At 40.8% G+C, this 14610-nt stretch overlaps 1 protein-coding gene across 1 annotated transcript in view; it reads right to left on the minus strand.

Moving 5' to 3' along the window:
• Positions 1–14610, minus strand: part of LOC110524646 (PDZ domain-containing RING finger protein 4) — a 107760-nt gene that overhangs the window by 46752 nt on the left and 46398 nt on the right. The window contains exons 2-3 of the mRNA XM_021604493.2: positions 13286–13554; positions 8456–8537 (exon numbers count right to left, since the gene is read on the minus strand). Of these exons, the coding sequence (XP_021460168.2) occupies positions 8456–8537; positions 13286–13554 (351 nt within the window). The remainder of the gene's footprint in view (positions 1–8455; positions 8538–13285; positions 13555–14610) is intronic.

Consider the following 14610-nt stretch of genomic DNA (forward strand, 5'->3'; position numbering starts at 1 on the left):
ACAGTACTTAATGCAGCTGGTGGCCACACCAGATACTGACTGTTACTTTTGATTTTGACCTCCCCTTTGTTCAGGGAAACACTATTCCATTTCTGTTAGTCACATGTCTGTGGAACTTGTTCAGTTTATGTCTCAGTTGTTGAATCTTGTTATGTTCATACAGATATTTGCACATGTTAAGTTTGCTGAAAATAAATGCAGTTGACAGGGAGGTGACATTTCTTTTTTTGCTGAGTTTAGAACATTTTCAGAGCTAATAAAAATAAATGAAATGTCTTGATTGCGTATATCTTCACACACAAGATTCTACCAACTTTGAACAATTGTTATGGCAACACACAGTATATTAATTGTTTTTGTCAAAATTGCACAAGCTCAGTAAATGTGGTTGGAAATCATTGATGGACAGGAATACTCAAATAATATAAAAATGTATTTGTCACATGCTTCGTAAACAACAGATTTAGACTAACAGTGAAACGCTTACTTACGAGCCCTTACCAATGACACGAAGAGAAAAAAATATAGAAACAATTATAATACAAGGAATAAATACACAATGAGTAACGATAACTTGGCTATATACACGGAGTACGAGTTGATTGCCAGGGGTACAAGGTAATTGAGGTAGCTATGTACATACAGTATAGGTAGGGATAAAGTGACTAGACAAAAGGATAGATAATAAACAGTTACAGCAGAGTATGTGAAGAGTCAAAAGAGAGGTGTAGTGAAATGTTGTTTTACAGGGTCAGGAATAGTAGTATGGCGCCCCTGGACCGAATTATGGTTAAGTGCATTGCTCAAGGGTACAATGACAGATGTTTCACCTTGTCTGCTCAGGTATTTGAACCAGCAACCTTTTGGTTACAGGCCCAATGCTCTAACCACTGGGCTACCTGCCACCCATCCGGAGCTGTTTAGGGTCCTGTTGGTTCCAGACTTGGTGCATCGGTACCACTTGCCGTGGTACCAGGGCCTTTCTCTGACATCACCTGGTATAGAGGTCCTGGATGGCAGGGAGCTCGGCCCCAGTGATGTACTGGGTGTACCGTCTGTACTGCCTTGCGTTCGGATGCCAAGCCGTTGCCATACCAAGCGGTGATGCAGCCAGTCAAGATGCTCTCAATGGTGCAGCTGGAGAACTGTGGAGGGTTCCCCTCCTGAGGGGGAAGAGATATTGTCGTGCCTTTACTACCGTGTTGGTGTGTAGACCATGTTCATTCCTTAGTGACGTGGACACGAAGGAACTTCAAGCTCTCGACCCGCTCCACTACAGCCCCATTGATGTGGGTGGTTCCATGATCAGCCACTTTGTCTTTCTGACGTTGAGGGAGATGTTGGTGTCCTGGCACCACACTGCCAGGTCGCTGGCCTCCTCACTATAGGTGGTCTCATCGTCGTTGGTGATCTGGCCTGCCACCGTCGTGTCGTCAGCAAACTTAATGATGATGTTAGAGTCTTGCAAGGCCATGCAGTTGTTGGTGAACAGGGAGTACAGGAGGGTACTAAGCACGCACCCCCGAGGGGCCCCTATGTTGAGGTTCAGTGAGGTGGATGTGTTGTTGCCTACCGTCACCACCGGGCTCTTCAGGAAGTCTAGGATCTAGTTGCAGAGGGAGGTGCTCAGTCCCAGGGTCCTGGGCCTTGTGATTAACTTTGTGGGTACTATGGTGTTGAACGCTGAGCTGTAGTCAAAGAACAGCATTCTTACAAGTGTTCCTCTTGTCCAGGTGGGAGAGGGCAGTGTGGAGTGTAAAAGAGTTTGCGTAATTTGTGGATCTGTTGGGGCGCTATGCGAATTGGAGTGAGTCCAGGGTGTCTGAGATGATGGTGTTGATGTGAGCCATGAACAGCCTTTCAGAGCATTTCGTGGCTACAGATGTGAGTGCTACAGGGGGATTGGTATTTAGACAGGTTACCTTGGCGTTCTTGGACACAGGGACTATGGGGGGCCTGCTTGAAACAGATACGTATTTCAGACTGGGTCAATATTCAAACCTTGTCTCTGATTTACAAACAAATGTAAGTCAGGATTGAGACTGGACCACTCAGGAACACTCAACATCCATCTACAGGAAAGCCACTCGGGGGTGTATTTATTTTTTGTAATTGTCCCGCTTCAGAATTCTAGGGTGGGTTTTCCTCTAACATCATGCTGCAACCACAATACTTGAAAATACAGAGAGTTTCCCGCGATGTTGTGTTCTATTGGATTTGACCCAGACCTGTAGTTATTCATTTATTAGTTTTCTTTCATTCTGAAAATGTGTATAGATCGGTAGGAAAGTTGTATGGATCGGTAGGGGGGGAAAAAAATCAATGTAATCCCTTTTTAGATTACATTTTAAAAGCAGCACAATTTTAAGATGTCCACTCTCTGAGAAGGCATCACCTGTTCCCATTAAGTCCTTATCTTGGGTTATAAATAGTATACAGATGGTATACAGTGGAAAGAGAACGTGGAGGCTAAACAAGACAGACATACTGCACAAGAGTTTTTAATAAGGAATCTTTTGATGGCTCTTTTTCTCCCTAACCCAACACCTTGTCTATCACTCCTCAAGCCGTTGTGCTACAGGAAATCATCAATGTCCTTGCTTAATGAAATGGCGAGCCAACATTTCATTACCTATATTATATTTCCGCTGGGATGTAATGGCAGGGTGCCCACATTCTGATTTTTCATTAGACGGAGGTAATTTCAGAAATCTCGCTCTCATTTTGATAAATGAAGGAATAAACCATCACTCTGAAAATAGAGGCATTCAGCTCTGAACTATTGACGTACGTTAAGTGAAGGTGGGTTAGCGTGGAATATACCTGCTCCTGGAGCATCAAAAGAAGAAGGGTGCAGGCAGGCTGCAAAGCACACACAATATAATATGATTTGTTAATAGAAATGAGGCATAAAGAAAAGAGGGTTAATATATTATATTTGTGTTGCCTCTAATGCCAAGGCTGAAGCAGAGGCGACACACGTGGATGAGCAAATCCCTTTAGAGAAATAACTTGAGCTCGGTGGGTGGAAGGAAAGGAAGCTTCTCGAACAAATTCAAATGAAACAAAAGAGAAAACGTAATCATCATACATCACTCAAAGCAAAGCCAGACTGGCAGCACAGTTCACCTGGTCCTCAGTGATGTGGAAATAAAGAATATTCGTACAGGGGGGGAAGGTGAGAGGAGGAGTTGGGGGCTTGGTGGATTGAGAGAGCCAAGTGTCGACATGAAGCCCGTTTATCATCGCCTCCTGTCTCATCTGCATCTAGATCCGTGTCTGTGTGTGTGCGTGTGTGTATCTGTGTGTGTGTGTGTGTCTAAATTATAGGCTTAAATCATCATCTGTCAAACTAAACCAGGAGTCTGCCCATGCACCTGTGGGTTAGTTCAGCACAAACAAAGATGGAAGAGGAGGATTGGTTTGACTTGACACCTTGCTGTATTTATGGGGGGGGCGGAATCTTGTTTCGCTCAGGGCTTTATTTTTACAAACCTAACGCCGTGGTAAATCTCGCGGTAGTGTTATAGGTTCACGGGTGAGTCCAAAATATTTGAGCTATTTTCACAACCGGGAAAGGGCTGGGTTTTGATGAATAAAGAAGTTGTGAGTGGGTCGAGGCTTGGTCCCTCACTGGCCAATCAGAACATGCTCCTTGGCTAAATATGTGGTTGCTTCAAGTTGTGTATTTACTGTCTTTTGTATATTGTGTTCTCATCAACTCCAATTACAATGTTAGTCCATTAGAGCCTGGTTCGTTAAAGGGATACTTCAGGGTTTTGGCAATTAAGCCCTTTATCGACTTCCACAGAGTCAGATGAACTTATGGATAAATGTTTTATGTCTGCATTCAGTACGCAAGAAGTCCAAATGTAGTTTCGCGAGCCAATGCTAATTAGCATTAGCACAATGACTGGAAGTCTATTGTATCTACTAGCATGCTAGCAGTTAACATAGACTTCCAGTCATTACACTAACGCTAGTTAGCAATTGCGCTAACGCTAGTTAGCAACGTCCTTTTAAAACGTCATTGCCAAAATCCTGAAGTATCCCTTTAAATAGCCTGCCCCATATTTGCTCAATATTTTTTAACATATTTGCAGTTCCCATTGTTCTAATTGCATTGCTTCAATATGGAAAAACATTGTTAAACATAGGCTATAGCATTCACACTGCTATAAGAGCTTGGCCTACTGTTAATTGTAGTCTGGACATGCCAAACGTAGTCAATAAGCAAGGTTACATTCACTAGGCTATTGATAAGTCCTAAAAAGACAGTGTATAACTAGAATAAAAACAAAACAACAACTTGTTTTAAATAGGCTATGCACAGGGTTGGGCAGGTCACTTTCTAAAAGGAATCCATTACAGTTACTAGTTACCGGTCCAAATTTGTAATCGGTAACGTAACTTTGGATTACCCAAATTTAGTAATGTAATCTGATTACATTCTGCTACTTTTAGATGACTTTCCCTTTAAGAGGCATTCGAAAAATTTATGTTACCAATTGAACGACATCTATTGCAGGATAAATCAATGTTAAAGTTTACATAGCTGGCCATACATGGATGTTCAATTTTACTTTATGGGTTGGTTATGTGGGCTTCTTCTAACCCATCGCTTTCTACTACATATTATAATATGATTACATATTATCTTCACATTAAAAAAACTAAGTCTATGCTAATTCCAGTCATTCCAATAAATGTTATACCCCTTGATCTTCAAGAATATGACTTGGAAATATAGAAGTTTAGATTAGCCAAATTTTTAGACCTGATTTTTTTAAAATGATTCTGTTGTCATTGAGGACTGATTGGGCTCATTGATTTGAGTTGAAAATGCTGCGCACATGGAAGGGCATGCTTTGAGCCCTACTGAAAAGGACTATTTACATGTGAAAAATGAATGCCATATGCTGCATTTGCTATAGGCCTATTGTTTACCTTTTGTTGGTGACACTTTGGTATCTTGATAATATGCAGCTGTTTAAAGGGCAAATCCACAGATGAAGCAATAACAAAACGGACACCCGCCTGTGTTTTGATAAAAAGCTGAGGGATGGGCCTGGAGAAATGTAACCATTCTCATATTAATAGACAGAGCTTTGGACGCAAGGACTGACCATCAATGATATAAAAAGAATGGTTTAAATCATGTTATGGGGATATACAGTGTTTGTTTACAAACATTGAAGAAAAACAAGCTTATATTTTGGGTTCTCATGGAGTATGACAGAACTAAGCTCATAAGTTATACTTAAGCAATAAGGCCTGAGGAGGTGTGGTTTTGCTGTTGCAATTATAAACTGGTTACCAATGTAATTAGAGCAGTAAAAATAAATGTTTTGTCATACCTGTGGTTTACGGTCTGATATACCTTGGCTGTCAGCCAATCAGCATTCAGGGCTTGAACCACCCAGTTTATAATCTTCAAGAATGAATGGATGCGGAAAGTATTCAGACCCCTTGACTTTTTCCACATTTCTTTTACGTTACAGACTCATTCAAAAAATTATTAAATTGTTTTTTCCCCTCATCAATCTACACACAATACCCCATAATGATAAAAAAAAACAGATTTTTAGAAATTTTTGCTAATTTATTTAAGACAAAAAACGGAAATATCACATTTAAATAAGTATTCAGTCCCTTTACTCAGTACTTTGTTGAAGCCCTTTTGGCAGCGATTACAGCCTTGAGTCTTCTTGGGTATTAAGCTACAAGCTTGGCACACCTGTATTTGTGGAGTTCCTCCCATTCTTCTCTGCAGATCCTCTCAAGCTCTGTCAGGTTAGAAGGGGAGCGTCGCTTCACTGCTATTTTCAGGTCCCTCACGAGATGTTCGATGGGTTCAAGTCCGGGCTCTGGCTGTGGCACTCAAGGACATTCAGGGACTAGTCCCGAAGCCACTCCTGCGTTGTCTTGGCTACGTGACGCTTGGCATTCAGGACAAAGAGTTTCATCAGACCAGACAATCTTGTTTCTCATGGTCTGAGAGTCTTTAGGTGCCTTTTGGCAAACTCCAAGCGGCTGTCATGTGCCTTTTACTGAGGAGTCGTTTCTGCCACTCTACCATAAAGGCCTGATTGGTGGAATGCTGCAGAGATGGTTATCCTTCTGTAAGGTTCTCCCATGGCCACAGAGGAACTATACAGGTCTGTCAGAGTGACCATTTGCTTCTTTGTCACCTCCCTGGCCAAGGCCCTTCTCCCCTGATTGCTCAGTTTGGCTGGGCGGCCAGCTCTAGAAAGAGTCTTGGTGGTTCCAAACTTCTTCCATTTAAGAATGATGGAGCCACTGGGTTCTTGGGGACCTTCAATACTAAAGGAATGCTTTGGTAACCTTCCCCAGATCTGTGCATCGACACAATCTTGTCTCGGAGGTATATGGGAAATTCTTTCGACCTCATGGCTTGTTTTTTTCCTAACATGCACTGTCAACTGTGGGACCTTATATAGACAGGTGTGTGCCTTTACAAATCATAACCAATCAATTGAATTTACCACAGGTGGACTCCAATGAAGTTGTAGAAATTCTCAAGGATGATCAATGGAAACAGGATGCACCTGAGCTCAATTTCGTGTCTCATAGCAAAAGGGTCTGAATACTTTTGCAAAAATGTCTAAAAACCTCTTTTCGCTTTGTCATTATGGGGTATTGGGTGTAGATTGCTGCGGAATTCTTTCTATTTAATCAATTTTAGATAAGGCTGTAACGTAACAAAATGTGTAAATAGTCAAGGGGTCTGAATACTTTCCGAAGGAACTGTATATATATATATTTAAGTAATTTATAAATCCAAAAATGGATCATGCAACTACAGATTTCCCCTTTAAGTCTATCAAAAGTGTGCGAGTTTGAACATGTGTCCATTAGGCCTATGGATTTTTGTTTTTATCAGCATGAATTACATTGAGCAATAAAAGCCCCACTTTTATTCCATAGGCTGGGATCCGCACTATGCAGCTGTTGCAAGAGTGCATTTTTCACTGGCTGTCAATTGGTTTAAAAAACAATGATTGATAGGCAGCTTAAACTTCTTGAATTCAACCCTTATTGGGTTCAAATACACATTTAGATTTGCGAACAGCCATCCACAACAACCACAATCTGTTAGGTGCAAATAGTGATGAGAGAGCAGCAGCGAAATTCACATCAATAATAAGTGATATCCGTATGGCCGTAGACTACACCACTGCTGTCATCCTTACCTCTAAGCGTTTATTCAAGTTGGATAATCTTTGGATGTCAACAGCAGTCACACCACTTGAAGACAGGGCTTGGACTGTAGCCTACAATAGCCTATTTCTGCTCTTTTCCCGTGATCCATCAAAAACATTTGGTGTGTCATCATTGTAGTCTCCGACTTGTGGTCAGACTCGCTCAAGTGGAACAAATTTAAACTTGCACCTTTTTTTCAATGCTGATTTCAATGTCATTGAGAAAACAGAGAAGTGTGAAACTTTTTTTTTTCCACAATATCCTTTATGAATTTTAAAATAATCCTCTAAGTAAGGATCTAGTTTTTCAAAAGTATCTGTAATCTGATGACAATATTTTTGCTGGTAATGTAACGGATTACAGTTACCGGTTTTTGTAATCCCTTACAATCCCTTACATGTAACAGATTACAGACATCCAAACTTTTCAAAGGAGCTGGATAGAGATCCAATATTTAAGAGAAAGGTAGAATGTCCACTCACCGTTACACTGCTCGCAAATGTAATGTTTTATAAACATCATGGAACCATCTTTCAGATCATATTTGCAGACAAATAGGAGACAAATTCTCATTGCATTTGAGCCATGTACGTTCCTACCATAAACACATGGATGGTGAGTCGTTTGAAGAAATCTGGAATTGGCATGTTGTCGCATGTTTTTAAGGCACACGTGAAATATTTCCACCCCTCCCACCTCAAGGCAAACAAGATGGCATAAGACAGGTAAATGACCAACCCTGGGGCCAGGGGTTGGAAAATGTCAGAGCGCTGGCTTTTACAAGTTGAAATTGCCAAAGACCGTAAATTTGACACTAGCGCCGCCTTAACGCCAGCCAAAAATAGAGCCCTCAGTATTTTACAGGGCAGAAAACTTTTTTTTCTCTCAGATGCCTCAAATAGGAAAGAGTTAAGGCTGTGAGGTTGCTACACTTTCAGTGAGTTATAACCAATGACACATTAGAAATATTCCCTCATAGTGCATCATTATTGGCAGCGGCTGTGGCTTTAAAAGGTCCTGTAGAGATCCTGAGCTGTCTGTCGTGTGTATGTAGTGTGACCTATCATCTATCTGTCACCACATTCCCCTAGGGACAGGGCTGTGGAGTCAATTATAACTGAGCCCTTCCCTTATTGGTAAAGCCCCGTTATGAGATGTGGTGTGTGTGTGTGTTTTGTTTGTTTGTCAAATGTTGTTCACAACTATGACGGGAGGTGTAACCAAGTCTTACCTCATACTCAAACTCCTCTGTCCTCCCTCCATCAGCTCTCCCCTCATAGTAATCCTGTTCCATGGTGTGGAGAGAGTGACAGCTGTCAGGAAAAAAAGAGAGAGAAGGAGAGAGAGAAATAGGCAGGAGACAGAAAGAGAACGAGAGAATGAAATTAGTTAAGAGGGAGCAGTGGCATGTATTCATGGATGCCAAGGGAAGGCTTCCCCAGAATAATGTATATATACAGTACCAGTCAAACGTTTAGACACACCTACTCATTCAAGGGTTTTTCTTATATATATACTTTAAAAAAAACTATTTTCTACATTATACAATAATAGTGAAGACATTAAAACTATGTAGTAACACATGTGGAATCATGTAGTAACCAAAAAAAGTGTTAAACAAATCCAAATATATTTTGTATTTGAGATTCTACAAAGTAGCCAAAGTTTGCCTTGAGGACAGCTTTGCAACACTCTTGGCATTCTCTCAATCAACGTCATGAGTCTCCTTGTTGTCTTTGTGCCGACTTGCTGTAACTCTCTGTGGTTCTAAATCAGGAGTTGTTTTAAGTGAACTGTCAAAAACGTTAACTTGCCTAACCATGTCGTAGGTCATGTAACTGTTTGTTACGCAATATATGCTTTGTGGACTTCACCAGACAAATGTTTTTCTCTGGTTCTGTGATGAAACAGATGTATGCGTGACTGTTGTCTGGCTACAGCGGTCTAAGGCACTGCATCTCAGCGCTAGAGGCGTCACTACAGACACCCTGGTTCAAATCCAGGCTGAATCACAACCGGCCGTGATTGGGAGTCTCATAGGGCGGCGCACAATTGGCCCAGTGTCGTCCGGGGTTTGGCCGGTGTAGGCCGTCATTGGAAATAATCATTTGTTCTTAACGGACTTGATCAGTTAAATCGAGGTTAAATAAAAAGTGGCCTTATTGTATATCACGGTGGCGTATGAACAAATGGGTTATAGGATCAAACAAGGCATTGATCACAACATAGGTTGTAATATGGCTTTTTTCCTGGCTTGGCTTCCCCAGTGATTTTATCCATGCACTGCCACTGAGAGGGAGTTTCTCTCTCACACACACACACAATCGCTCTCTTACATACACTGACTGTAAGTGACAGTTGTCTTTGTCTTTTTCCTGCATGGGACCGCTAAGAGGAGAGGAAGAAAGGATGTCAGGATGATGCTGTCTAGGATGATGCTGCGTGCTGTTGCATACCCAGGCATCTCTCCCTCTCTCTCTCTCTCTCTCTCTCTTCTGTACAGTGAATATGTTACTTTATGTATCTCATGCACAGAGCAAAACAGCTTTGCTTTGAGGGTTTGTAAGGTAATTTGAGATCATAATGAGTGCTATCAAATACCACACACGCTATTTGTGACATGAAGCATTCACTTTTGTTGAACATTGAACATACTGAATTTATTCCCATTATAAATTCAATTTCATTGCGTCTGTGAGTGCATACAAACACGTGTTATTCTGTCCCAAAACAATCTTCTGGTGACAAAATGAGCCTTGTAAACGTCAAAATGTTTTATCCTCTGGCACTACAATATTGCAGCACATCGTAACATTGTTGGCCGTGTGTGTTTGTTTGTGTGTGTGTGTGTGTACATTGAACACAATTACACAGCTTTACTGCCCACGTTCAAAACCCGGGGAAACAAACATTTGTTGTATCTATAAAATGTGCCGTAATCTTGGCGTCCGCACCTGATCGCAGATGAAGAGGAGAAAATGTCTCTTTTATGGGTCACATTGATTACATTTAGGAGTATAGCCCGGGGCTATAACTAGGCTGTGAATGAATGTTGCACTGTATTGCCTGGTTTTATTAGCCCATTCGGTTTAATCACCTTGTAAACCTTCCATGAAACCAAATGGCTATGCCAAGCAGTACCAATTATTACAAGCAGGCCCTGTGGGTAGTGGTGCTACTGAGTTACGGAGAAAATATCTTATATTATGAAGGAACAAAGGGTTGGATCTCGTCAGGTTTAAAGGGTTGGGTCTGGTCATGTTGTGGCTTGATGTACAGCAGTGACACATGTAGATTGCTCATAGCATGACATGGTTAGTCTCAATTTGACACAGACCATGTTTCTTTCTGAAACATGTGATAGTCTTTTATTACAGACTAGTATTTAAAACAAAATCTAATCTGTAAAGACTAAGCACTTCATGTAACTAGGGCTGTGGCGCTCACAACATTTCGTCAGCTGGTAATTGTCAAGCAAAAAGCGTTTGGTCTCACGGTTATTGACCGTTAATTAACATAAAAACATGTAGCATCTCCTGGCTTCCACACTATTGCAGACCTTTGGAACAGCTACATTTAAATATATATATATATATATATATATATATATATATATATATATATATATATATATATATATATATATATATATATATATATATATATATATATATATATATATATATATATATATATAAATCTGTGTAATATAGATCCATTATGTATTTTAGACAGGTCTAAAGAAGCATGATATGAAGAAAATGTAGTCTATTTCAGAAGAACAGAGTAGCATACTCTGAGTTGTCCTTATGTTAGGTCCTGATCTGGCTATGCCATATGGCTGTGGGCTACACTAGTTCATTTAGCAGACAGGTTTTGCTAAGAATTCCGTGGCATTATTTTATATTGTTTCATACTATGAAGAATACAATTGAACAAAGCTGAATAAAATATTAATATTTTCTCCAATCCATTTGAGGAAGTGCGCACATGCGGCTATTCTGTGTTGAGCGGTTAACAAAGAAATAGCTACTCCTATATGCTTAATTTAATGTAACTTTAGTTGTTCGACAAACTGCACGAAGCGACTCTAATGATGATTTGAAAAATGTTGCTTGAAAGGCATGTGTTCTGCTTTGTTTTTTTTTTGCTTAGGCTAAACACACTTCATTAGTCTCTCATTCATAATTTTACAAGCGCTTGATAATGCCTTGAATTTCACGGCGGCATCCCCTTTGTGGCCATAATGCACCATAAAAAAAATCTGTGCCCTCTACATCACATGATCGGGTCTTAATCACAGGCTACAAGTGAAGACAGACACATCGGGGACGCAACTGCGTGCGTCCTTATCTAATTCCGAGATGCATATTGAAGATATTGGAAGAACTGTCCACAATTACGTCAGCCAACAAGATGATTAGGCCTAACGGACAGCAAAAGCACTAGCCTATGTCAATCTACTATCCCCCATAGTGCAAAAGTCGACATATTCTATTCTGTGCGAGAAATAAAGAAATATTCAAAACATAGTCTGGGACAGTGGTGGGATGCAATAGATCCGAAATTAATACAGCCACTAGCATCGCAAAAATATTTTTTACGCAATGTGGCTGACACAACAGATCAGAACGTTTAGCTTAAAATGTTGAAAAACGAATAGGCTATTTCTTCACATTATGAGCGCAGCAATGCACACATGGCAGTAGGCTAAGAGCGGGAATGTCCATTAGTGGGAAAACACCATTATCAAAAGTGACCAAAAATGCGATTATGCATGTAATGCTTTTGTTATAAAGGTGCATTTTTATGGCGCAAATTATCTTCCCCATTATCTTCCCCAAACTTGAAACCCACTGCTCTTGTGTACCAGTTAGGCTCCAAATCCCTTGTAAAGCGGATTAAAGTGCTTCACTTTAAAACGTTGTTTTGGCCACTTTAGTTGTGATACAAACCTTTTCTAAACATATAGGCCTATGGGCTAGTCTACATGAGGTGTACGACTATGATTCGAAAAAGTCGCAAAATGACGTATGTTTCTTAAGCTGGGCATCATTCTCAAGTGACAATATATAAGTGATAGGCTAATATTGTCACCCATCAGCCTATTTTTGATTTAAACTTCCCCTTTGTGGTCGTAATGCACCCTGAATAAATCCAATGCGACACAGGGGCAGCGGGAAAAAATACATGTCATCTATGCACTTAAATAGTGAATGGAGGACGCTTTTCCCGTGGTTCATTTTCATGCCAGCCAACGGTCACGTGGAATTTGACTGCCTTCATGACTTGTAACTGCTGGCGTGCCGGGAATACAGTCACCGCAACAGCGCTACATGTAACTCCAACTCTCCATCTGACATTGGATACTTGAATCCAAGACAATTAATTGTCCATGGGATGTTGTTGGAATTAATTATCAACTTAATATACTGTATCCCTCATTCACAGAGTTGCAATTAACTTCTCAGCTTCGGGTAGAGAAGCCCCCGAACAGCTTATATTTCACCGTCTCAGTCCCTAAAGAAGAAATCCAGACATTCTTCATGCTAGACTTTATCTTGATCTTAGTTTTCCTCCCCTTAGAGATGAATACAATATGAACAAAAACAAAAGGAAAGAGAAAAGACTGAAACCATTTTTATTTTGTTGTCTTCAAGCAAACCCCCAGTTGATACTTGAAACTCTCTAAATTGTGAGGGTCTACCTCGAGTATAGATGTTGTAAGATTGGATTTTCTGACAGCCAACAAGAGATTGGTCTCTTTGGCATTGCAATTAAGCTTCAAGCCTTGAAATATTATTGTACTGTGTGAATAAACAATGAAACCCAATCTCAGGTGGATTCATGTCTTAGTCTTCTTAGCTAAAGTAGTACATTATTTATTTATAGTCGCTCTGATCAGATCTAGCCTACCTGTCACACAGAAGAGCCATGTGTCAGCTGATTTCAGATCAGTTTAGCTTTTTTTTTGCCATAAAGAATAAGATAACATGGAAACGGGGGACCTGATCCTAGATCACCATTCCTACTTTGAGACGCGGCTCGGGTCAGATCTTACCTGTCAGACAGCAGGAAGGGGCAGATGTCCGGCACGGGAGGAGTAGTGGCCCGGAGCTTGGCCAGGGCCATGATATGTTCAAAGGTGATGTCGGTCTGCGTGCACATGTCCACCACGTCCACCACGTCCCCTTCCTGAGTGGAGCTAACATGGCTGCCGCGGCCAGCAGTGTTCCTCCTGAGGACCTGCACCACAATGGGTTCCTTAGCAGAGCGAAACGCCTCCACTGCCTCGTCATGACTGGCCTTGGAGAGGTCCTTTCCATTCACCTGCATAGGACAGGAGAGAATGCAGTTTGAAATAAAGTTACTGTAAAGATACTGAAAGATAACAGTTACTGTAAAGTACTTTTTGACTACTGTTGATGTAGGGCTCTTCCTTCCCACTCACGTGTTAGAAACAGGGGAGGTTACAGGTACTGTAACACTGTTTACTGAATTCATGAAAAGACAAAAGCTACAGAGGACAGGAGAGATTTGTCAGTCAGAGACCCATTAGGCAGTTGGCTTGTCAGTTTTGTCATGTGGTCAAGCAGATAATACCTCACTATAAGCAGGGCGGTATTATGCTAGAAGAGTTGTGTATTATTATAACATATTAGTAGATGACCAAAGCCATTGACTCATTGGTGTAAAGCCATGTCTAAGAGGATTTATGTCTATTAGTTTATAATGTGCGTCATGCCAATCTCATTTCAATATTTCACATAAGCAATAAGGGCAAACAAATAGGAAAAGTGCCTGGGAATGGATGATGTCAGTGGTTATGAGTTAAAGGGCTGCCTGCAGTATGTGAGGTCTTTCCTCTGAGTTTATTTTCATGTTTTTTTTTTCACCTTTATTGAACCAGGTAGGCCAGTTGAGAACAAGTTCTCATTTACAACTGCGACCTGGCCGGGATAAAGCAAAGCAGTGTGACTGAAACAACAACACAGAGTTATACATGGGATCAACAAATGTACGAACATACAAACGTCAATAACACAATAGAAAAATCTGTATACAGTGTGTGCAAGTGAAGTAAGGAGTTAAGGCAATAAATAGGCCATAGTGGCAAAGTAATTACAATTTAGCAATTAACACTGGAGTGATACATGTGCAGATGAGGATGTGCAAGTAGAAATACTGGTGTGCAAAAGAGCAGAAAAACAAAAACAAATATGGGGATGAGGTAGGTAGTTGGTTGGATGGGCTATTTACAGATGGGCTGTGTATAGCTGCAGTGATCGGTAAACTGCACTGACAGCTGATGCTTAAAGTTAGTGAGGGAGATATAAGTCTCCAACTTCAGTGATTTTTAAAATGCGTTCTAGTCATTGGCAGCAG

Source organism: Oncorhynchus mykiss, chromosome 1 (assembly GCF_013265735.2).
Source record: "Oncorhynchus mykiss isolate Arlee chromosome 1, USDA_OmykA_1.1, whole genome shotgun sequence".
Classification (NCBI taxonomy): Eukaryota; Metazoa; Chordata; class Actinopteri; order Salmoniformes; family Salmonidae; genus Oncorhynchus; species Oncorhynchus mykiss.